The sequence below is a fragment of the Oryctolagus cuniculus genome, chromosome 10, assembly GCF_051225735.1.
Source record: "Oryctolagus cuniculus isolate XC-2025 breed Fujian yellow rabbit chromosome 10, ASM5122573v1, whole genome shotgun sequence".
Classification (NCBI taxonomy): Eukaryota; Metazoa; Chordata; class Mammalia; order Lagomorpha; family Leporidae; genus Oryctolagus; species Oryctolagus cuniculus.
Window position 1 is genome coordinate 40448137 of NC_142876.1, and position 23676 is coordinate 40471812.

A 23676-nucleotide genomic window follows, 5' to 3' on the forward strand; every position below is an offset into this window, starting at 1 on the left:
GACAAACCTCAGGCCTCAGGACCAGTCAGAGGACAACGCAAGAGAGGTACTGAGAAAAGGAATGGAAAAGTTCATGAGCACTTCAGGGAGGCTCCAGAGAGGAGGGAGCATTTGACCTTGGCCTGAAATCACAGGTTGGATAGAGAGAGGATTAGGTAGGGTATTCCTGGTGCCGGGATCAGTATGAGCACAGGCTGGGAGTGGGGATCAGAGGGGGATGTCTTGGGAGCAGTAGTAATAAGAGGTGCTCAGTAGAAGCCCAGTAGATAAAACTAGAATGAGAAGGTCGTTCCAGGTTAAGGAGGGCCTGGAGTGAGTTTAAGGATGGAGAAAAATCGCTTTACTGGGAATGGCCTGAGCCCTTGCCCAGTGGTTCCCCAAGCCACTCTCTCCAACTAGAGGAGGCCCGTGCTGCTGCCCATCCACAGACACAAGTGACCACGCCACAGGGAAGCCCATGAGGATGAGGCCATCCACCTTCCGGACAACAGAGGGAACCTGGCAAGCAGCAGAGAAGGGGTGGGCCGGTACAAGTGGCACAGCCCGAGTAGGCTTCCTGGAGGAGGAGAGACCAGAAGGGGCAGAGAAGGGAGGGCCATTGCTCTGCTCTCGGTCTCCACAGCAAGGCCACTCATGGCCAGTGCATGGTGGGTGCTGGGTAGCGGGTGGTGTCTCCTCTCTCCTCCTGAGGAAGGCATTTTTCCTTGATTTTGCCTGGATGCCCATGCCAGGGAGACCCCACCATTCCGCTCCCAGCCTCTGAGACCCCAGCCTCCCCAGAACTCCCAACGCCTCAGCTCTGGGCTCCCATGGGCCCACAGCCCCTTGTGCAGAGAGTGCCCAGGGAGTAGGGAGTTTCCCATGAGACAAACAGAAAGGAGGAGAGAGTAAAGAAGGGAGGAGGAGGAAGAAGAAACTGGAGAGGAAGTGTAGGTGGAGGAGGACAAGAGGAAGAGGAACAGGAGAAGACATGGGAGGAGGAGGATGGAGACTAAGCAAGACAGAGAAGGGAAGAGAAGAAGGAGCAAGGGGTGGGGGGAAAGAGGGAATGAGGTGAGAGGAGCAGGAAGAGGAGACAGAGCCGCCTTCAAGGATGAAGGGCACCTTCAGGGCTCCAAGGCCCTGCGGGAAGTCGTCTGGGAGGACCGCTCCTTGGCCGGGCCCCAGCAGGCTTCCCGCATGGCCGCTGAGTTCTCGGCCGAGGACATTGGCCCAGCCATTATGAGCTACGGCCCGGACGCCAATGGGAAGCAAGGAAGGTGGTTGGGAGGGGTGGGGGTGACTTGAAGACAGATCATCTTCCCAAGGCCACAGGAGGCTGGAAGCCACTCACACTCCCCACTGTCCCTGGCCTGCCCGCCCAGGGACCACGGCGGAGCCCTGGGCCCAGACTGCTGCTCCGTTGCCAAGGAGACGGCAATTACTCTGTGAGTTGTGTAGGGTTTTTTCTGCCTTTCTTTCTTTCTTTTTTTAAATGCTGGGCCTGATGAACTGCAGTTGGCCTGGCCGCCCCCTCCCCCGCCCCCGCCCCCAGCCGCTGACTCTGCAGTAAAGGGCGCTAGGGCCGTAAACAGTTGCCTTCCAGAATGACAGATGCCCCTGCTTGGGGTAAGCGTGGCAGGAGAGAGCCCATTTGTCAAAGTATTTATAAAGTGGGTGGGGATGCTGAAGTTGTATTCCCTCAACGTTTAAAAAAGAGAGAGAAAGAGAAAAGGTAGAGAGGCCTGAGGAGAGCCACCCGGCCACTGTCCACAGAGCCTGTCACACGGAGTCCTCCCCACTCACCTCCCCGACATACTGAGGGCTCAGTGCTGCAAGGGACACAGAGCCCCAGACACCCAGCCCTGCCCCTGTGGAGCTCACAGCTCCAGGAGACTCCCATGCGGGAGTTACTGGCCTGAGACCTGTCAGATGGGACTGTTGGGCCAAGAGTGTCCCAGGCTGAGCTTGGAGAAGGGAAGGCGTGGTGTGGGTGACGCAGTCTGGGATTCGTGTCCTGAGGGAAGCCCACACAGGGCCAGGCCCTGAGAGCGGAGCATGGGTTCTACACAGGGTTTCAAGGTTGGTGGTGATGGGCTCGAGCCTTGTTCAGGACACAGAGGCGGGGAGACCCAGCTCTCACCACGTGGAGCTGGGTGTGCCCGAGGGGTCAGGCTCCATGCTCACCCAGGCAGCACATCTGGGCAGTCTCAGGCACAGTCCAGGACCAGTGCTGACTGTTGACTTTCTGTTCTGTCATGTGATGAGAGGCGTAAAGTGTGGGCAGGCCAGGTAGGAGCATTGAGAGAACAAGGGACAAATGTTTGCAGAGAGCCCTGAGAGGTACGAGAGAACACAGAGAACTCAGCTGCTCCATCCCACCAGCAGGAGCTGGGGCAACGTGAAGTTTTCCGCCACAGGCACTGGCAGGTAGGGGAGCTGGGCCAGGGTCAAGGGCAAGTCAAGTCTCCGTCTGTAAGGGTAGAATACAACATCAGCTTGATGGCCTTCCAAAGACCTTGGCAGGGTCCTCTAATGTGGGGGAACTGGAGAAGGCAGGATGGCTTGCACAGGGCTTCCCCCAAGGAAATGAGGGAGGCCTCTGAGGCCAGGCCAGGCCTGCTGGGGCCGCCCCAAAACTCCAGAGGAACAGAGGAGCCCAGAGCTGAGACATCCAAGTGCCAAGGAGCCACGCCTGGATAGTGGACCAGTGCCCACTTCTGGGGAAGATGGGGTCCCTGCAGCAAGTGAGTGACATCTGTCAGGCTGTGGCAAGGACAGGCCTGGTCCTTGACACATACAGTTCAGTGGCATTTAGTACAGTGTCTGCATTATACAACTGTCACCTCTGTCAAGCTCCAAGACATTTTCTCCTCCCTACAAGGTAACTCCTGTTCACACCTCTCCCAGTCCCTGGCAACCATGAGCCTCCTTTCTGTCTCTTTGGATTTACCTGCTCTGGTTTTTTCTTATAAATAGAACCATGCAATGTGGGACCTTCTATGTCTGGTTTGTTTCACTGGGCATTATGTGTTCAAGGTTCATCCACATTGTGGCATACGTTGGAATATCCTTCCTTCTTGTGGCCAAATAAGAGCCCACTGCAGGGATGGACATGCCATATTTTGTTCATTTGTTCTTCAGTGGGTGAGAACACGGGTTGTTTCCACGTTGGGGCTCTGGTAAAAGGCCTTGCCGTGAGCACACATGAACAAGGGTGTGTTTGAATGCCCATCTTTGATTCTGTGGGGCTCATATCTGGAATGGAGTTGCTGAATCATACGACTGATGCCTAGTCATTGTTTATAAATTTCCGAGCTAACTTGTCTGTCTCAGTGTGTTCGATTTGATTCAGAGGGCTCCTTACAAGTCATGCAAACCCTTCCTAATCCTTGAAGGTACTCTGTCTGCTAAGTTGTATTCCCATTTTATTCTGAGGTTCAGATATGTCAGGTCTTGGTAACGTAACTGAAAAGTGCTAGAAACTCAGATGCAAGTTCCTGGATTTTACCACCGTACCACACATGGCTCTCCCACATGGCCTGAGCATCCAGTGCCTGGATGTTCCAGTTTCATGCTGCTTTTTGCAGAACTCAAAGTATCTATTCCAAATTTTAATTCCATGTGGCAACAGTGTCTTCTAGATTGTACTATAAAGAAGTGGTTGCAGGTGCTGATTTTTTTCTAATTGGAGAGAGGACATAAAATTAATAACATTCTTCCATTTAATTAATTTTTGTATAAATGAGTTGAGGAAAGACAAGCTAAAATCCATTTTGATAGCTGAACCCCTGAATCCCACAATGAGAGAGAGATGGGTGCCATCCCAAGGCAGTTCAAATGGGGCTTTAAAGTAGGGAGACCCATCAGGGAAGAAGCAGTGTAAGCAGAAGTCCCAGGAGGCAGGAGAATGGGTGAGGACAAAGGAGAATTGGCCTTAGGAGCAGGTGAACAGCAGACGGAGACGTGGTCTCAGGGTCGAGTCAGCAGGTGCACGGTAAAGCCGGCTGGGCATGGAAGCAAGGGCACTCCCTCCCCTGCATCCCCAGTCAGAATGACATGGTTAGCTAAGGGCACTAACCAGCGGCTGTGAGGAGGCTGTAAGACCCCAGTGCACTGGGCCACTTGAGCTCCCAGCATGACCTTGAACAGCACACACTGAGATGTGATGGGAGCAGCTGGCGCGTGTCCCCCGCAGCTGCACCTGTGGCATTTGTCAGCTTGGAGAACAGGCATGTCCTACCTATGCACACTTAGTGCCATCCATCAGCCCAGCAGGAGGTGAGGGGGCCGCTGCTCCACACTCATTTCCTTAGTGCTCCACCTGACCCCCATCCCACAAAAGGCCTCAGCTGTTGAGTTCATGATGAGACCACAACCCAAGACCTGGACACCTGCCCTGTAATTCTATCAGGTAATTAGCACAGCAAATGAGCCCAGAGGGGTCGGCCTCTGGGGAGTCACCCTCCTGCCTCCAAGTGTCTCCCCGAGCTCATCCCATGGGCTAACTCCAGATGATGATACGGCACACGCGTCCCAGGGGCCTACCAGCCAGAGTCTTCTCGGGCTCCCACAGCCTCCAATGTCCCCGGCTGGCCTATGAGGGGCCCTGATGTCTCACCTGCCACAGCAGCTCCACCCCAGAATTCAGCCAAATCAGGAAAAGAAGTGGGAGAGGGAAAAAGAAGCACAGATGGGGCCTGCCTGGGAAACCTGGGGAGCAGGTGGCAGACAGCTCTGGGGAGCTGCAGGAGAGGAAACTCAAGGAGGGATGGCAAGATCTGGACCTGGGCAGCAGTAGAGTCAGGGCAGAGAGGAGGAATCCACTGTGGAGAAGCTGTGGGGGTGTGGGATCAGTGAGGATGAAAGACGAGGGGTGCAGAACTCCCAGGCTTCTGACTTGCTGCTGATGGTCCTGTGTTGGAACCCAGAAGGATGGGCAGGTGTGGGGCAAATGATGGGTGCATTCTTGCACAGGTTCAATGCCAAGGGCCCCTGGCGCCCAGGCCCCACACTCAGCAGGTCACGGTGTCTCTGAGAAATAAGGACCAGACAAGCCACACTGGCTTAAGAGTCACGTGGGAGCACCTGAGATTAGGTTCCAGGCACAAACAGTGAAGCAGGGAGGACAGCTTCAGTGAAACAGTAAAACAGGAAGCAGGGAGGAACAAATCCCGATGTGCTCTCAAAGAGTTGCCTTCTCGCCAGCCCAGGGCCAGGATTGTAAAGTGATCCCTTGAACTTGGCAATGTAACTGAGGCAGTGACAGAGATCCGTGTCACCGGGGAGGCAAGGCTGGGAAGGAGGAGGTGACTGGAGGAAATGGAAAGTCACAGCAAGTCCCAAAGCAAGGAAGTGAGAGATCAGAACCTGGCCTGTGCACAGTCCCTGTTCTGGCCTGAGACGGAGAAGCTGGAGGCCAGGGGACAAATTAGCATGCTATCATAAGGGCCCCAACAGCAGGAGCTTGTGCAGGAAGAGGTGTGACTGCTTTCCAGGGGAAGAGGCGTGTAGACACATGCAAATCCACGGGGAAGGGTTCTGGGAAGTGGGAGCCCCAGCCAGGGCCATGCAGGCTTCCTCCCCAGCTGTGCCCAGCTCAGGGCCTTGGCCAGTGTCAAGAGGAGCAGGGGAGGTCAATGCCAGTGACCAATCAGAATCCATGCTGCATACAGGATACGGAAGCGAGAAGCAGCAGGTGGGATGGGCGTTTGGCAGATAGGTTAAGACACCAGTTAGGACACAGCCCACATCAGAGTACCTCCTCTCAGTTCCCAGGCATGGCTCTCCATTCCAGCTTCCTGCTGATGTGCATCCTGGAAGGTATATGTTGTGACTCAAGTAGTTGGGTCCCTGTCACCTCTGTGGACGACCGGGCCCATGAGACGGAGGAGTCTGTTGCAGCTGACTCCACTCCCCGTATGCCCTTCTGGGGTGGCATGCACTGGGGTACAGATGTGTTTAGGAGGTCACATCCACAGCCATGACAGTACGTGTCCTGGCTACAGCTGGAGTCATCCCCTTAGGGAGGAAGCTAGAGGAAACAGGCATGGCATGGGTCACCTCTGCCAGTCGTCCAAGGCCTTGCCCGACAGGGAGCTGGTCAGCCCACATCTGCCTCCACAGTGGGTTTGGGCGGCTGTGTTTTCCCCAAACAAGCCTATACAATTAGTTTCTTCTTGTTTCCTAAATTATTTTTGCCACCGCTAATTATTTCACACTCCATATACAAGAGTTATTGGGGTGGGTAATGGGAAGCAAGGGATCGCTTCGCGGGAGCAGCGCAGGCTCCAAGACACGAAGGCAACTTTGATTTGTTTTTCTGCTCAGTGGCCCGCCAGAGAGAAGGAACAGGAAATGCAAAAGAACAGGAGACGGGGAGGGGAGGGGAGGCGTGGTGCAACCTGCCATGGTTCTGCATGGGCCTGGGAGGGAGCACCTGGCCACGGGCCGAGGCCACCAGCCTTCAGTCTCCTGGAAAGGTGGTGCCCCAGTGCCAACCAGGAGGGCTGGGTGATCCCAAGGACTCCTGTGCTCAGTGTCATCACCACAGGTGCACACATGGGAGCTTTATCTATGTCACAATCAGGCCTGTGACACAGGGAACACTATGGATCCACTGCACAATTTGGAAGGTGGGGCTCAGAGAGGTTAAGGAATTTACCTGACAACACACAGCCAGGAAGCAGGAGCCCCAAGGCAGGAGCTCAGGTCTGATTGACACCGAAGCCCGTATCTCCAAACAGCTGTGACAGCCCCATGTTCTCTTTGTCCCCAGCAATGCTCCCTGGGAAGGGCCAGGCTCCCACAGTCCTCCCCCCCTGACTCTGGGCCCATGGACCTCTCAGCCCCCAAAGTCCCCTGGACCTGAACTCCAGCCAGGACAGACATGCCCACTGCCATGCTCCTCCAAGGCAGCCCCCATGGTTAGCTTAGCCTTGCTAAAAGGAAGTTGGAATTTTTGTAAAGAAAATTAACCAGGAATCTAAGCAGGGAACAAAACTAGAACACATAAGAGCTGTTGAAAAGGACAGCGGGCAGAGCCCAGACTCTGGGTCCACGTCCCCAGCCAGGTGAAGTCACTCAGACGTAGCTGGCGTGGGCTCTGACAGCAGCTGGGGAGGCCACTCTTTCTTGTTTTATTTTTTTAAGAATTATTTATCTATTTGAGAGGCAGAGTTGCAAAGAGAGGAAGAGACAGAAAGAGCAAGAGCAAGAGAGAGATAGAGAGAGAGAGAGAGAGAGAGAGAGAGAGATCATCCATCCACTGGTTCACTCCTCAAATGGCTGCAATGTCTGGACCCAGGCTGATCTGAAACCAGGAGTCAGGAGCTTCTTCTAGGTCTCCCACTTGGGTGCAGGGGCCATTAGCCATTGGGCCATCTTCTACTGCTTTCTTAGGCCATTAGCAGGGAGCTGGATCGGAAGTGGAGCAGCCAGGACTTGAACTGGTGCCCATATGGGATACCAGTGCTGCAGGAAGAGGCTTAACCTACTATGCCCCAGCACTGGCCCCCAGGATGGCACTCTTGTGTGTGGGGGTGGTCTCACTTCCAGTGGGGACCATCGCCCCCTCTCATCCTCTAGACCAGAGTCCCCCTGGGCACTTCCTGTGTGTCAGCCAGGCTCAGGTGCTCTTTGTGGCCCAGGAAGGCATGCTCCAGGCAACCCACCCACACCCAGCCTTGTGGGCACCACCCTCAGGGGTGCCTCCTTTGTGAAGAAGACTCTCACCCCAGCCGAGGCTGAATGACAACCATGACTCAGGCAGCCCTCCTGGGCTCTATGCGTCTTTCACAAACCCACCACGCATGAGCATGCAGTGCACGACAGCATCTCTGGCACGTGGTGCATGCTGTCACACTAGCAGCCACTAGTGTTACCTACAGACCCAGGAGTACTGCCCGGCACCTGTGTTCTCATTTAACCCTCCGCATCCCGGGCAGGGCGGCACTGTCACCTGCCCATCTCACCCAGAGAAGTGAGATCAACCAGGCCTTGGTGGTAGAAGCGTGGGAGGCTCCTGTCAGTGACTTTGCTGGGGCCCAGGACTCGGGAAACAGAAGCTAAGGATTCTGGGAGAGGTGCTTGCTGAGCTGAGGCCCGGGGTCCAGAGTGAGGCCCCGTGTGCAGAGCGGGCTGCGCCGAGGCAGGCAGTAGCTCTGCTGCCAACAGGGCAAAGCTGGAGCAGCACCCCTGACCCCAGAGCAGGCTCCGGGGGCGCTCAGGTCGCATCGGCTGGAGTGCCCGGGGCCTGGCAAGCAGCCAGTGGTCAAGAGAGCTCACCGCGCCTGCCCTGGGCTTTGACCAGCCTCCTGGGGAAATAAAATTCTCCTGTTTTTTGGATGCAAGTGCTCCTGGCACAGCGCTGCGCAGAGCCCTGGGCTGACCCTGGAGGCAGACAGTGCATGTGGGGGAGGGGCACTAGGCAAAGCCCCAGAAGCACCCAGCGAAAAGAGAGGGGAGGAAGTGCAGGCCCCAGGCCTTTGGACACAGACACAAGCACTGGAAACCCCAGCCCTCGTCTTAGGTGGTCAGTGACCAGGGACAGTCCCTCTGACCTCCCTCAGCGTCAGGCTTGTCCTGAAAAACGCAGGCTCTGGCATCTACTCACAAGTAGGTGGTGACACCAACCCCACCTGGCACCAGCTGGCCCCAGTCCCTTGGGTGCCCCCTCCTCCTAGGGCAGCTGATACCCAGGTTGGATAGGAAGCAGGGAAGGCAGGGCTCCCTCCTTCGCTGGGTACATGGCTCAGGCGGCTGGAGATCAGAACAGAGGAGGCTGATGGTGCCTAGAGAACCCAGGAGCACTGAGCTGTGACCTGGATGCTGGGTGATGAGTGCCGACTCCCCAGACGGTGGGAGGCACAGAGGTGCTTCTCCATGAGGCAAGCCCGGGAGTGCTAGGCATGGCCAGTGGAAAGAGGCTAGGGGAGGGAAGGAAACTGGGAGAGGTCGCAGTGCCTGCTACCCAGCTGCCCAGCAGTGCCCAGCAATGCAGTGGGGGTCCCAGCCAAGCTCAAGCAACCAAGAACAGACACTGGCCTTTCAGGTGGCCTGGGCCCTGCCCCTGGGCCCCTGTGCTGTCTCATGATCGCCTTCCCATAGAGAGATGATGTTGTCCTTTCTGCAAAACACAGAACAGGAGGAAGAGAAGACTGGAGCCCTCCCCTTCCTCCCCACTCCCTCCCGCCTCCCGCCGCTCTTGCTCTCTGTTGCTAAGTAGATGGTAGGTTTATTTGCGGCTGTCGGTTCCCAGTAGAAAAATTTCGTCTTGGAGAGCCGCCTGGATGGAAATGGCTTCGGCACCGATTTCATGGAGAAGGTCTGTGCGGTAATTAGTGTTCATGAGGGAGGAATTGGACTGGCAGGCTCCCAAGAAAACTACTCCCCAAAAGTTAGCTCGAGTCCAGAGGGCTACATCAAATCCAATTCCAGAGTGTGCATCTCCACCGCTATATATAGAGCCACGGACAGAAACGGGCAGCGCGGTGGCTTGAGGTTCGTGGGGGCACTGGCCATGGCAGGTGGGGGCAGCCTGCACAGCTGAGACCATGGAGAGGCAGGAGGTGACCCTGCCCAGCTGCTGCCTCTCACTTGGCCCCTGCACGCCCCCAGCAGAACCTTGGAGAGGGAAGACAGGAAAGCAGGCCGGGGCTGGGGGGTGCAAGAAGAAGGGGCAGAGAGAGGAAGGGCAGGGTGTGTTTTTTAAACAACTTCCATCTTACCTCTGCTGGCACAAGGGCCCCTCACTTCTCTTCACCCCAAGTCCCAGAAAGGCCCTTCTCTCCCCCTCCTGGCACCTCTCTCCCCACCTCCAGGAAGGCTCTCAGGTCCCTTTCCCTGTCCCTGCCTCCTCCAGGCCTCTGGGATCTACACTCAGTCACTGGGCCACACACCAGGAGACATGACTTCTTCCACAGTCCCAAGCTGGGTAGCACATGATCAGGTGGTCTTTCTTCTCCTTCTCAGGGCTGGACAGAGAGCAGGTGCCTCTGGACACTTCTTGAAGCAGCAGACCTCAGAGGCCTGCCAGGGGCTGGGGGCTCCACCTGGCACTACCTGGCCCTTCAAGTGAAAGAAGGAACAAGTAGATGCAGAATTAAAACTCAGAGCTCTGATTCTTCCTTCCCATTTTCACCCCCTGGATTTTCCTAGCAGGTGCTGTGTCAGTAGGGTTTGTTATAGGCAAAAAAGCCAGGTCTCCAGAAGTCACTGCAGCTTCCAACCTGCTGTCCACAGCACCATGGGGTGGGTTCCCCAAGACTGGCATCCGGGCTGCTCTCACCTCCCATTCACTGCGGCCCTGGGAACCTCTATTCTCAGGCGCAGCCCACGTGTGTGGTATCTCTGAGGACCTGTGAGGTCAGCCCTGCAGCTCACAGGGTGTAGAAAGCTGAGGCAGGGTTCAGACCAGGGTCTCCGCAGCCTGGGAGAGAGGGCCCGCGGCTGCATCTTTTATCCACCTTGCCCTGAGGCTTCTGCATTTTGGCCTCAACCTCCCTGCTGGCTTTCCTGGACACAGGGTCCAATCAGCTCAGCCAAGAAAAAGAAAGGGCCTAAAGAAAATTTGCAAGGAAGCCAAGAGAAGGGGTAAACCTGAGGATGTAGAGGCAGACACGGCGTCGGCTGTGCAAGTCAGACCCTCCATGGACGTTAACTGTGCTGGATCTCGGGCCAGTGCAGCCTGGCACAGCTCCCTGAGCCTGGGTTCCAGACCCCCAAACCCCTTCCCTGCCCCCCTCCCACCCAGCCCCAGACCCTGCCGCGGTCAGTGAGGACCAAGACTGAGCACTGAAATCCTCCAGACAAGCCAGGGCTCCCTCACCCAACCCCGGCTGCTGCCCGCTGTCCCCCAGGCAGGATGGACTCAGCCACACCTCCCCACAGGAGCGGCTTCGCCATCCCTTCCATCTGGTGCCAAGCCTGGAGACACAGCTCCGTCCATCTGTTGCTTCACACCTTGCCTGCTACCCAGTTTTCCTGGGCCTTCCGCATTGACCACGGTGGCCCACTCCCCACCCCAGGGCTGCACTGGGCTCTCCAGCCACTCAGAGACCTGTGCTGTCCTCACTCACCCAAGGGAGTGTGGTCTGCGGATGACTGTCCAGCCTTGTCCTGCACTCGCTTCCTGTCCCCCCTCTGTGAGAGACAGAGGCTTCCCATCCCCTCCTGCCCTCACTCACGCATCCATGGATGGACAGGTCCTGAGGCCCCATTCTGGCACCAGGACTTTGTGGGAAGGCTGGGGACACAGACTCATGGCTAGGGATTATCCTACCCATTTCACAGAAAGGGGAAACAGGTCCAGAGAGATCTGGACCGCCAGCCCATGATCTCATGCAAACCATTGCCCACCCTTGACGCCCTGTGAGGTCCTGTGCAGGCAGATGGGGCCAGTCCCACCATCAGGGAGCTCACAGAGTGCTCTCGAAAAGCCAATCGGTCACATGGATGAGGGCGCTCAATCTTGGGCTTTCCCTTCGCACTGGGTCTCTTCCCTCCTCCTCTCCCGTGGCCAGGGCTCAGGGCCCACCTCGTGCCCAGGCTGTCCCATCCCAGGGCTGCCAGAACCTGCACCGCTTGTGAGTGTCTGAAACACCCAGCTTTTCCCTCCCCGGGTTTTGACCACCCCTGGCATAAAAGAAAACACGGACACTGAGGAGCCTCTTTGGGGAAGCATGAAGCCAGCTCTGCAACCTCGGTCCCTGCCAGCTTATTACTGCCTCCATCATTAGCATATTAGATGCAGGAGGCAAACAAAACACACACGCTCATCTCAACTCTCAGCGCAAACCAGCAGCCGCTCTGAGCCCCCACTCAGAGAACCCAGAGGGGGCACCTGTCCCTCTGTGAGTGTGTGAGGGGAGGCGGGTTATGGTCAGAGAAATGGACAGGCACCCAAGAATGTAAAGGCCACTGTCACACTGCAAGGAGTTTTAAGTATGCTAACTCTATTGGGACTGCTGAGGACTACGGCAATGGTAATACCCCCTAACTACACAGCGGGCTCTCTGCAGGACCTCCACAGCTCCAGTAAGTCAGTGTCATTATCACCATCTCCCAAGTTCCAGGAAAGGACATGAAAACCAGATGGGGCTCCCAGTACAAGGCACAGGCGACTGTGAGAACCAGGCCTACCTTCCCATGACTCCAGATATCCTGCAGCTGGTCACAGTCAGGCCACAGGGCTGGGGTGGCTTTCCCAGGGCCACCAAGTGGCTAGGGAATGAAACCTTGAGGTCCAGGGTTAACACTGTCTAGGGATGAGAAAGGCAGTGTAGCCTGGAGCAGTAAGAAGGGGAATTAGATGGGAGTCCAAGAAGAAATATGGCAGAGGGAAAGGCAGGGTGGGGAGAGGGCAGTTAAGATGCCCATGACTCACATCACAGTGCCTGGGTTTGATTCCTGGCTCTGGCTCTTGACTCCGACTTCCTGTTGATGCAGTGGGGAGGGCTCAAGTAACTGGGCTCCTGCCACCCACATGGGAGACCTGGATTGAGTTCCCAACTTCCAGCATAGGCTCTGGCCCAGTCCCCACCACTGTGGGCATTTGGAGAAGAGATAAATGAATGAGAGTTTTCTCGGTATGTGTGCATGCACGCGGGCACATGTATGTGTGTGCGTGTGTCTCCTCTCTCTGTATCTCTCTGCCTCTCACATACACAAATAATTGTTAACAAAAGAAAGAATATGCAGTTCCAGTTATGAAATAAGCAAGGCAAGAAGGACGGGAAGGAGGAAGAGAGGGGGAGCAATGGAAAGGACATGGAGAGAAAAGAAGGAAGGAGGGAGGGAAGGGAGAAGATGCTGGGGAAGGGGTCTGCAGCTTGGAAGGGTGGGAGCTCTCCCAGACCACTCCAGATCACTGCAAACCCAGCCTGCGGCTCTTTGCGCAGCCCTGTTCTCGGCATAGGCTCCCCTCAGGGGGCTCACTCAGGAGTCCTTCCCTGGGCAGAATCAAGTAACCTCCTCCGCAGGCTCCAGAGCCCAGGACTCAGCACATGGGCTCTGCAGGCAGCCTGCCCTGACTCCACCAGGGACCTGGCGGTGAGACCTTGGGCAAGTCTTTAGCCCTTGAGTGTATTGGTTTCTTCACCTGCAAAGCAGAGATGATAATGTAACTATTTTTAGAATTGCATTAAGTCAGCCAATCTGTGAGAAGTCCTTAGCATAATGTCCAAGAATAGAACCAAAAATCAGTGACAATTATTTGTGCCACCAATAGTCCCTGAACAATCCTCGGCCTAGAAAGTGTGCTTTTTGCACACTCATCTCCTGGCCTTGCAAGTATGGGGTCTGTTTAAGAGCAAGGGATGAGTCTTTCATCCTCCTGCAAATTGTGGGCCACCAGCAGATGGCTGAGAAAAGGAGGGAGGGAGGGAGGCATGGAGGCAGCATCCTTTCTCACCATCCACAGGTGACAGCCCCTCTACTCTCAATGTGATTCTGGGTCTTGTGTCCCAGTCAACTGGATGTTTGGCTCAGTTTCTGTCTCAGAGCGCTCTATGGACCTGTGGTTGAGAAAAAGAAGACGCAGAGCTGAATGCTGGGCTTTGTCCCACCCCCCGAGCTCACCCTCCCCATTCCACAGCTCCTCCCTCACCTCGGCTGCTCCCTGTGAGGCAGCAGTGGGTATGGGGTCGCTTGGAGTAGCTCCAGCCCTTCCCAAGACTGGGACCATCTGACCAGCAAGTGAAAGCCAGAGCCCCTACGCATCTGCAAAGTGGATAATACCTCCAGCAGGCCACCGTGCATTGGAGGGATTAACTCACTGAGGCCAGACTCCCAGCCACGCTTTGTCACTCCTTTTGTGCCACAGCCCTTGGGTTAAATATCGCTAAATGCCTGAGACTGAACCCATCCGAGTGACCCGGGAGGAAGCCCCAAGCCCAGCCAGAAGAGTGGCTGACATGGCCAAAAGCACGGGGAGGCGGTGGCCTGCCAGGATGGTGGGTGATTGTTTCTCTGCTTTTAAAGAGAAAATCACATTTTCCAAACATTGATCCTGCACCATGGGACTCCTGGCTATCTGGTCTTTTCAAAATAGCCTGTCTTAAATGCTGAAGTTAGAATTTCTTGGTGGGTGTGCTTTTATTTTTTTTTTTTCATTTTTAATTTTTGTTCTTTAAAGTCAATTAGGGCCTGTTAGGAAGGGTCCGGAGAAGAGAAGTGAGGTGACTTCCTGAGTGTCTCCGTGTGCCCAAGGTGCGGAATGTGAGAAGGGGGACAGCTCCGGAGGTGTTGAGCTGATGACAGAGTTCCCACGCTGGGGCGGCAGAAAGCTGTGCAGCCCTGCCCATGTGGGGTCTTCACACATGGACATGCAAGGGTTTGTCTGAAGGCTAGGAAGCCAGGGAGCTGCAGCTTGAATGGCATTCACAGGGTAGGAGGACCGGTTAGAGGATCAAGGAGCCGAAGGACAGCATCAGGGGCTGCGGGAAGAGAACAGGCAAAGGCCCCGGGGTGACACCGACCGTGGGGGAAACGTGGTTAGCATTGAAGCTGACAGGGCAGGTCTGTGCTAAGAAGCCACTGAGGGCGCTGTGGTGGGGAGAAGGCGACCCCAGAGGTGAGCCCCTACTCTCACCCCACACACCCAACAGGACATCATGAGGGCAGAGCTGTCTCCCTGGGCACATCAGAGGAGGGGCTTTCAGGTTTGGGGAGGAGATTCCTCCAAGTCTCCCCCTATATGGGGAAAACTACCCCTACTTCAATTTAACCAGTTCAATGCCAAGTGAAACTCAAGCTAGGAAAATTCCATGCAACTCAACAACATTTATTAAAAAGATTATTTATTTGAAAGGTAGAGCAAGAGGAAGAGAGGGAGAGGGAGAAAGAGGAAGATAGAAAGAGATCTTCCAGCCATTGATTCACTCCCCAAATGGCCACAGTGGCCAGGCAGATCCAGGCCAGAATCAGGAGCCTAGAACTCCATCCAGGTCTCCCATAGCGGGGACAAGGGCCCGAACTCTTGGCCACCTTCTGCTGCCTTCCCAAGCATGTAAGCAGAGAGTCGGATCAGCAGCAGAGCAGCCGAGACTCTAACAGGCGCTCCAATATGGGATGCCAGCAACATAAGCGATGGCTTAACCCACTGTGCCACAGCAACAGCTCCCGCAAACATTCACTGAGCTCCCTCTGTGGGTACAGAGGTTCACACACTACCACGAATGGCACTGCCACTGCGGGCTCAGATAGGGCTCCGTGTGATTCCCCTGCAGTGAGGAGTTCAGCAGGACAGATGGGGATACACCAAATGGCCAAGATCAGCCCGGGAGGCCCCACATCCCCAGCAGGCAGGCGAGAAGCTGTGGGGGATGAAGAAGGCGGTGTCCCTGCGCCACCTTGCGGGGACAAGCCTGGCCCTGCCGAGTGCCTGTTTCATGCGCTTTGGACACAGGTGCAGTCACACCAAGGACGCCTCTAAGAGCCAGTGGGCCCTCCCCACGGAGCCAAGCCTAACTTCTCACCCTGTTCTAACAAAATTCATAGTGGGAAGCTCTGAACTCCCCGGGCAGGTTAATTAGAAAGGAACAAAGTTGAGTTTCTCGCCTTAGCAAACAATTTCTCCTGGCACTCGTGTGAGCAGCAGATGCCCTGCACGCGTTTGAAATCCAACCTTGATGCCCAACTAAGCGCCCTCTGCAGAAGAGCCACGGTGTGACTGCCGCCAGCGTCCAAGAGGGCAGCTTTGGTCCGGGGAGGTCAGCCACCACCTCGGCCAGCACCACTCGGGTCCCTGCAGGAGGAGCAAAGGCCACGGGTAGGGTGGAGGACATCTCCCACCAGGGCACCGCAGTGTCGCCCTGAGGACAGCCCACATTCACAATGTCATCAGATGCTGCAAGGGATCCTATCAGGAGACCTCCGGTCGCTTCCTCCCACCAAGGCTGTGTCGTCAGCCTCCTCCAACCTCAGCTTTTGAGCTGCGGAAGGCTGATAGCACCCGGGCCTCCGGGCCTGCCACAAGGTGTCCCGTCGGAATGATGAGCTCACGGGCATGACAGCAGTTTGGCAAGTAGAAGCTCTTTGCCAAAGGAACATGGTGTGTGTGTGGCGGGGGATCCCGCCTGCTCTCCCTGGGGGGCCAGAAGGGCTGCGGACCCAGAGAAGGGGCTCAGGAACAAACCCAACAACAAAGGTGTCAGCGTTGGCAAGGCCGATGCCTGCCCTGAGCTGGTCTCCATCTGTCCAAGCCTCCCAGACCATCGGCCCCCTTCAGGACCCAAGGAGCTGGTTGCCAAGCAAGGAGTGAAGCCACCCGCATGTCAGGTCCACCTTCTGTCCTTGTGCACCATGCCACAAAGACACCTTCCTCGATAGCATCTAGGGACACTCGGCAAGGGAGCCCCCCCACTGCTCCTTGACCACTCGGAGCCCATGGCCACTTGTCCTGAACCAGTGAGGTCCCTGGCTCCCAACACACTGCCCTGTGCCAGCAGGAAGAGAAGGCAGGTCTGTCTCTGTCATCTGGGAGCCCCAGTCTAAGCCAGGACCCCAGCACCTGCTAGCCTCTGTTTTGTGGACACAGAGGGTAGGAGGGGCTGAGGGAACCTTGAGAGTCTCTGAGTCACCCCCACCCCCAATCCCATCCCCATGTCCCTTCCATGGCCCTAACTCAGCCCAAACGCATGCACACTCCTGAATGAATCAATTCTCTCTCTGGGGTTTCATATTTACAGTGTAGGCCCAAGGCTTGAAGGCACAACCCCTGGCCCACTGGCTTAGGGAGCTATCCATCTTCCCCTCCCCCACCCCTGCAGCCCCACCCCCAGGCCTGCTGCCTGCAGTGAGGAAGATGGATGGCTGCAGCCACAGGGCCTGAGCCTTGTGCTGACTTGCCCAGACCACACACTCAAAGTCAGCCATCGGCCCCAAGGCCAGAGGCACAACGGACTGCATTCTAGGCTGTCAGGCCCTGGGGGGAGGGGCAGGTCCTGGAGTTAGTAACACTTCCCTCACGGGCAAACGCACACACGTGAGGAAGACAGACACGTTTCTCTAACTGCTAAAGTAGAGGGAGGTCAGCAAGGCTCTAAGAGACGTCAGCTTGGGGGAGTCAGGGAGGGCTACCTGGAGGAAGGCAGACAAAGCCATTCCTAGAAGGGCATGCAGGCTCCAAGGGAGCAAGGCAAGGGGGCAGGCGGCAGAGGGAAGGGTCACGTTCTTGGGCCGGGGTTTTAGCCCAGTGAGAGTGGAGAAGCAAGAGGAAGGCTGAGTTGCACGCTGCAGATGGGGACCACTGCACCAGCCAGCAGCCCTCTGGGGAGAGGGAGGAAGGCCCGGATGGAAAGGCCTCTGGGGACAGGAGCAGCAAAGAAAAGCCCTGGGGAGATGGGAGATGGCGGGATGGCCAGCCAGTGACAGGGCACCCAGACAGGGGAGTAGAGATGGGTAGGGCCCACCTGTCCATCACCGGCCCTGCTGGGCCCCAAGAGCTCATCCTCAAGTTGCTCACCAATGAAATGGGGAAACAGAGTTCACCCTGGGGCAGGCCACGGGCAGTGATGGAGGGCGAGGCCACACAGGAATCCACAGGAGGTAGGACAACAGTGGTCCAAGTAGGCGTGTGGGGCCCCCCTGAGAAGTGGGCTCCAACAGCAGGGTCATAAAGCAGATGCAGGTTCAAGGCAGGTCCAGGGCTGGGAGGCCATCCAGAGCAAGAGCTGCTCTGTGGCTGTCTGGCCCTCTTCAGGTAAATGGACATCTGCTCAGAAAGCACTGGTGGGCTGCCTTGGTCCACCCACACCCCGAGGGCCCGAGTCTGGGTGGGGGGCCTCAGAACACCAGAAACCTTCCTTGCAGGGCAGCTGGTGGACTCTCCTCCCCACCCCGCCTCCCCCACACAACCCCAGGGATGCTGGCTGAGCATCCTGCAACAGCCACACCTGTTCAGAAAATACTCCAGGTGAGTCCCAGGTGCTGCCTGGGGCAGGAACAGCTGAGAAATGCTGCCCTGAGGGTAGGATTGCAGGCTGGCCAGGCGTGAAGGGGCAGGAGGCCCTTCCTGGACCGCCTAAGATCATGTGATCAGAGAGCGCTCTCCGCCCCAGGTCTGGCTCTCTCCCCCTTCCCCCAGGCCAGCTGAGCACAAGGCCTGAAGGATGTGATGTTTTATTAAACTCCAGATCTTCCTATTCTCAGACCACCTTCCTCTGGCTAATTCTGTAATTCAATTAGTAGGAAGCCAAGGCCTGGCCGGGGCGGGAGGGGGAGCGCGTGGCACCGGGAGCCTTCCCTTGCGTGATGATTGCACCCCAGGCTTCGGCGCTGCTAGAGTCGGGCAGGAAATTGCACTTCCTTCACTTCACGATGACAAGGGCCTTTTATCCCCGCGCACGGGGGCTTTGTAAATTACTGCCATCTCCTCCGTGCAATTAATTCTGCCGCGCTGTGTTTTTCCCCCACGTGGCCGGGGCCCCACCCACCTTCTCAGGCGGCAGCAGTGGTCCACAGGCTACCCCTGGTGGACAGGGCAGCGGTCACCCCTGCTTGTGCCCTGCCCTTAACAGCACCCACCTGCATCGCTCTTCCCGCCTCTCCCTGGTTGACTCCAACCTTCTGGGCCCCACCCTCCTCCTCTCTTCCTCCCTACTCTGCCCCTTGCAATGCCTCCCAAGCCCACTCCAGTGCCCCAGTCGTGGGTCTCCGTCCTGGATCTGTCCTCTTATGCTGCAGCCCCCAGACACCAGCGCTAGGAGCTCAGCCGTCCAGTCAGCCCTGTAGACCCACAAGGGCTCGTCTCCGCCTCACAGACGGACTCAGGGACATAAGGCATGGTAAATGGCAGAGACAAGTGACTTAGAACAGTAAGCATGAGGAGGTTAGGCAGCCAAGCAGGGCCAGAGTGTTCCACACACAGTAGAATCGAGAGCGGCAGAGAAAGGCAGGTCAGCATGAGCCAGAGGGTTGGCCCTGTGCACTATGGAGTAGGAGCCCAGGGGTCAATACTGCTGGCAGGGCTGTGGTGTGTGATGTCCTCTCTCTGCACTCACCACCCCCCCAACCCTAGAGACCTCCAAAGTGCACCCTGCATGCCAGGCTGCAGCAGGGGTAGGAGAGAGGATGCTGACCCTCAGGTGGTGAGCTGGGGACAGCCATCAGACACAGAGCGAGGTCTTAACTCAGCCCTGTGCATGGCACCTGTGCAGCTCTCCCCTTGGCTCCTACCATGAGCATCCCACAGCTGGGAGGGCCCTGGGAGGATGGAAGGGAGCCTGGATGGGGAGCCCATCCGCTCCATCACGAGTCCCATGCCTCAAACACCAACCTCCGGAACTCAGGGCCAAGGGACCAAAACCATTACGTGTGCCGCCTTCTGGGTGGCAAGAGCCTACTTCCGCTCCTAGGCTGATACCCCCTAACTCCAGCTGGAGAGGGAACTCGGTGGAGGGGCCCTACAGCCTCACCAGTGACACGTGTGGTGGGCAGCTGAAGCCCAGTGACACAGGCCAGGGTCCCCACTTCACCCACCTCTTTTCCAGTCCACCCTCCTCTTTCCTTCAGCTAAGGCGGCTTTTTCTTTAAAGTTAATTATGCAAGTGATACATGAATTCATTCTGGGTCTAAATGTGTCAAAGCCAATGAAACAAGTGAAAGTCATGAGAGGCAGCCCCGCCCTCTCCCGGACTCCCTGTTTTCTCTCCGTGTGACTTGTAGCCTCTGTCCTTGGCACAGAGGTGTGGATGTCAGTAGCCAGGGGAGAAGCCGGGGGTGTCGCCATGGCACACACACAGAGTACAGCACTGCCCAACTTCCCATGTCGGTGCTTTTAGGATCATTTCATCTTGTTAACTGCTGCAGAGTAGTCACAGTTAAAATAAAAACATTCCTGCCCTAAGGGGCAGTTAAGTGGTTTTCGTTTTTACTATGTAGGTGGCTTTCAATTTTTGTTTGTTTGTTTATTGTTCTACAGTGGACCTTCAGTCCGCCCTCCAGGAGCACAGAGCAGGTGCACTCTGCCTGCAGGGTCAGGACTCAGGCAGGAATTCCAGCCCTATCCCCAGGAAGGATGCCCCCTTCTCAAGCCCCCTAGGCCAGAGCCCAGTGCCAGTGGCCCTCTTCTGCACAGTGACACAGCTGTCACATTCCCTGCCCCCAGAGCTCCCACAGGGCCTTTCCTGCCACCCACCCAGCAGCAGGTCCCTGGGGACCCCTCAGTGCCTCACAGCAGAGTGAGTCTGGCTGATGCTGACGCTGCCAGGCTGCAGCCAACACTGCCCAGCTTCCCGCCTGCAGGCCACCCCAGCTCACAGTCACAACCCCTGCCCTGTTGAACCCCCGTGAGCCACAGGAGGTCAAGGCTAGTTGCTCTGGGTGGGGCTCCCGGGGACCTCACCACATTCCCTACACATGCGAGACAGTCAGAGTCCAGTGGCTGGACCTGGACACCCTTCTCACACAGCCACGCCAAAGCACACCTTGGCCAGCGCCCCGGCCCACCGTGGTCTTGCCATCCACAGCATCCCATAATGGCAAACACCCCTTCTGCAGCTCTGTCCCCACCAAAGCTGCTTGCCCTCACCCCCACCCCCAAGGGAGCTTCCCTCCGCCAGGGAACAGACGAGCCTGAAGTCAGTGTTAAGAACTGCTGGGCCGGCCCATGTTTGCCTTTCCAAGAGAGCCTTAAGTGAGCCTGCTAATCTGCCACGGTGCCGCATCCGACTCAACCTGCTGAAGATAAAGTGCAAGAAGGGCCCTTCCTCCCAGGGCGACGGGGGAAGCAGGGACCTTGCGCCTCTCTCCCCTCCTGCTTCACAAGAGAGAGTGGAGAGGCACAAGAGGTGGGCCATGAGTGGGCTCTGCAGAGGGGCTTCCTCCTCACCGCCTGGTTGGCACAATGTCTGCCCCTTTGCATCCATGAGGATACTGGGGTTCAGAGAGAGGGACGAGAAGGGGCTCACCTGATCGGCGTCATCCACCTGCTTTGCAGGGGACAGCGGAGGGAGCACCATGAGAGAGCATTGTCAGGCCAAAGAAATGGGAGGGCAGGGAGTAAGGCAGGTCAGGGTGCAAAAGGCTCAGCAGAGGGCACCCAGTGGCCGGGGGTCCCTGCCAGATTCTGGTTTGTAGGAGTTGAGAGCTCTCTCCAAAGCTCTGACTGCAGTTCCCGGAAGCAGGACAAAAGCAACAGATCTTTTTTCCTCTGGAATTTTTTCCTTGTTATCCTGGGCTTGGAAACAATATGGCCATTCCCTTCTCCTCCTCCTCCTCCTCCCAGCAGCCCACCTCCAAGCCTGCCCCTGACCTTGTCCCAAGCTGGCTTGCCTGTGTACAGCTGAGGCAGTGGCAGACTCCTGGCTGCAGGCAGAGGACAAGGCCAACAAGGGGACGGGAGGAAAGACGCCCCCGGGAGAGGCAGGCGGCAGCACGAGGGACGACGTCACGAGGGCCTCTGACCGCTATTCATTTCAGTCCCCGGTGTCTGCATCAATAACCGTCTGCCAGTGACCAGGAGGGAGGAGGGTGATGCGGGGTCTGGCCGAGGGGAGGGATGAGGCAGAGGGAGAGAGACAGGCTCCTTGGCCAAGTTGGAGGTGAGGAAGGCAGAGAGGCCCAGGGAAGGGAGCGCCTCTGCCTCCTAGGCTTCCGTCTCCAGCTCTGCATCCCGGCACACACACACACCCTGCCCTCCTGCCTTCTCTTTGAAGCTAGGGGGAAGCGAGGCAGGTCAGCCTCTCTACTGGAAAGGGGGGAGGGTGTTGTTGGACACTCGCTGGACAGAGAGTCAGGAACAGCAGAACACAGTGGGAGCACCCATGGTGACAGAGATGACACAGGCACCAGCAGCCTGCTGGCCTCCGGAACAAAAGCCACAAGGCTGGGCACAGGAAACAAAGGGCCACGAGAAGCGCTCAGTGGCTGCCCAGGGATGGACTCCAGCAGTTGAGGAAGGCTGCCTGGAGGAGGCAGAACTATCACATTCCTGAAAGATGTTCAGAGTCAGGAGAAGTGAACATGGAGAGAGAAGGCGTAGCAGGTGGGGAGACTGAGAGCCCAGGAACTGGGACAGATGTGTGTGCAGGTTGTTTGGGGAGGCAGACAAGAACAAGAGGGGTGCACCCAGAGCAGGGTGCCAGCTCTGGGGCCACGGTTCCCCAGCAGACTCAAACCTGCTTCAGCTAAGGTGGGCTTTAGGGCTTGCCCCCATGGCTTCCAGGCTGGCTACTGTCGGTGACATCTGCACCAGAGAAAGGGGACGTGGACATGAGGCCCTTGAAAAGGCTCTTGCCTCACCTGTGGGCCAGCCTCAGAAATCCTCCCCTGAGTTAACCGACTACCCTGGGGAGGAGGCAATGGCGCGGCACTGGTTAGAATCACTCAGTGGTTGAATCAGACGGGCCAACGTGGCCACTGCTCAGCCCTCCCAAAACACAGACAGGGAGACAGAGGCCAGGCGTGGGGTGGGGGCAGCACCCCGGAAACAGAGGCAGAGGGCAGGTGAGCCTCAGGTCTCTCTGGCTGTGCACAGGAACCGGGCAGCTGGAGATGCCCCCTGAATAGCAAGGCTGCAAAGACCACCACTGCGTCCACACTGGGGCAGGGGACACAGGAGGCAGCGACGGTTCCGTTCGTTTTATTTGGACTGCTGGCCTGGGTCCTCCTTACAGGTTTGTCCCCATGCCTGAGGGAGCAGCCTCCAAGGGTCCTGAGGGCCGTCAAGGGTGGCTGGAGGTGCCGCGGTGAGCGTGCAAGAAGTCCCTTCTGGGAGGTGCACAGGCTGGGTCGAAACAGACGGAGGCAGCCCCCAAGGGAGGGCGGAAGGGAGGGCAGAGTCGCCCGAGGCACCTGGACAGCGACAGACCCACCCGTAGGGAGAGCGGGAAGATGCGGGGTGGGGAGTGCGCGGACGGAGCAAGCTAGAAAAGCAAGGGAGGGCGGCGAGACAGACGCCCGGAACGCCGAGAGGTAGGAAAGCGCCAAGTGGAGTGCGCTGGGCGAGAGAGGTGGGAGAGGGATGGGGCGGCGGGAGCGCGCGGCGGCGCGGGGCGCCCCACTGACCCTTCTCGGCCTTGCTTCCCTCCCCAGGCTGCGCTTTCCTCACCTACTGCGAGCGTGAGTCGGCACTGAAGGCCCAGAGCGCGCTGCACGAGCAGAAGACCCTGCCCGGGGTAAGTGGCGCCCGCCGCGGCGCGAGTGGCCCACGCGCCGGCAGGGGGCGACTGCGGGAGACCGCGCGCGCGCACGATCCAGGGGCGCCCGGCTCAGACCTCGCGCCGCCGCCGCCGCCCAGGCCCCGCGGGAGACGGGAGACGGGAGGCGGGCGGGGGGCGGCGGTGCACGGGCCGCTGGCGGGTGTGAGCGAGCGAGCGAGCGTGCCGCGCGCTGCGCCCGTGCTGGGGGCCGCGTGGGAGGGGGCTCGCAGCCGAGCCCGGCGGCGCCGAGTGAGATCACCGCGGTTTATTTAAGGAGCCAGCCCTCGTCTTTGATAAACTATCGCGCCTCGGCCCTGGTTTATAGCTTCTGTGCGGGGGAGAAGAGAATTATTTATGGCCCCCCTAACTGGGTGTGATATCAGCCATGGCTATTATCGAGGCTAGTTCATCACCATAAAATAAGAAGTGTTCCTCGGGTCAAGGGTCCGCGCGGTCTCTCCTGTGGGTTCAGAGAGATGGGGGGCGGGGGAGATATACGGCTGCCGGGTATCTAAAGATAAATGGAAAGATGCGTGTTTGCGGGCATAATTTAAAG

General features: G+C 57.5%; 1 protein-coding gene across 50 annotated transcripts in view; it reads left to right on the forward strand.

The window, feature by feature from the left end:
• Positions 1-23676, forward strand: part of CELF4 (CUGBP Elav-like family member 4) — a 271068-nt gene that overhangs the window by 49664 nt on the left and 197728 nt on the right. For all 50 annotated transcript variants that reach the window (XM_017344137.4, XM_017344128.4, XM_008261239.5 and 47 more), the window contains exon 2: positions 23014-23096. In XM_017344137.4, coding sequence (XP_017199626.1) covers positions 23014-23096 — 83 coding nt within the window. The remainder of the gene's footprint in view (positions 1-23013; positions 23097-23676) is intronic.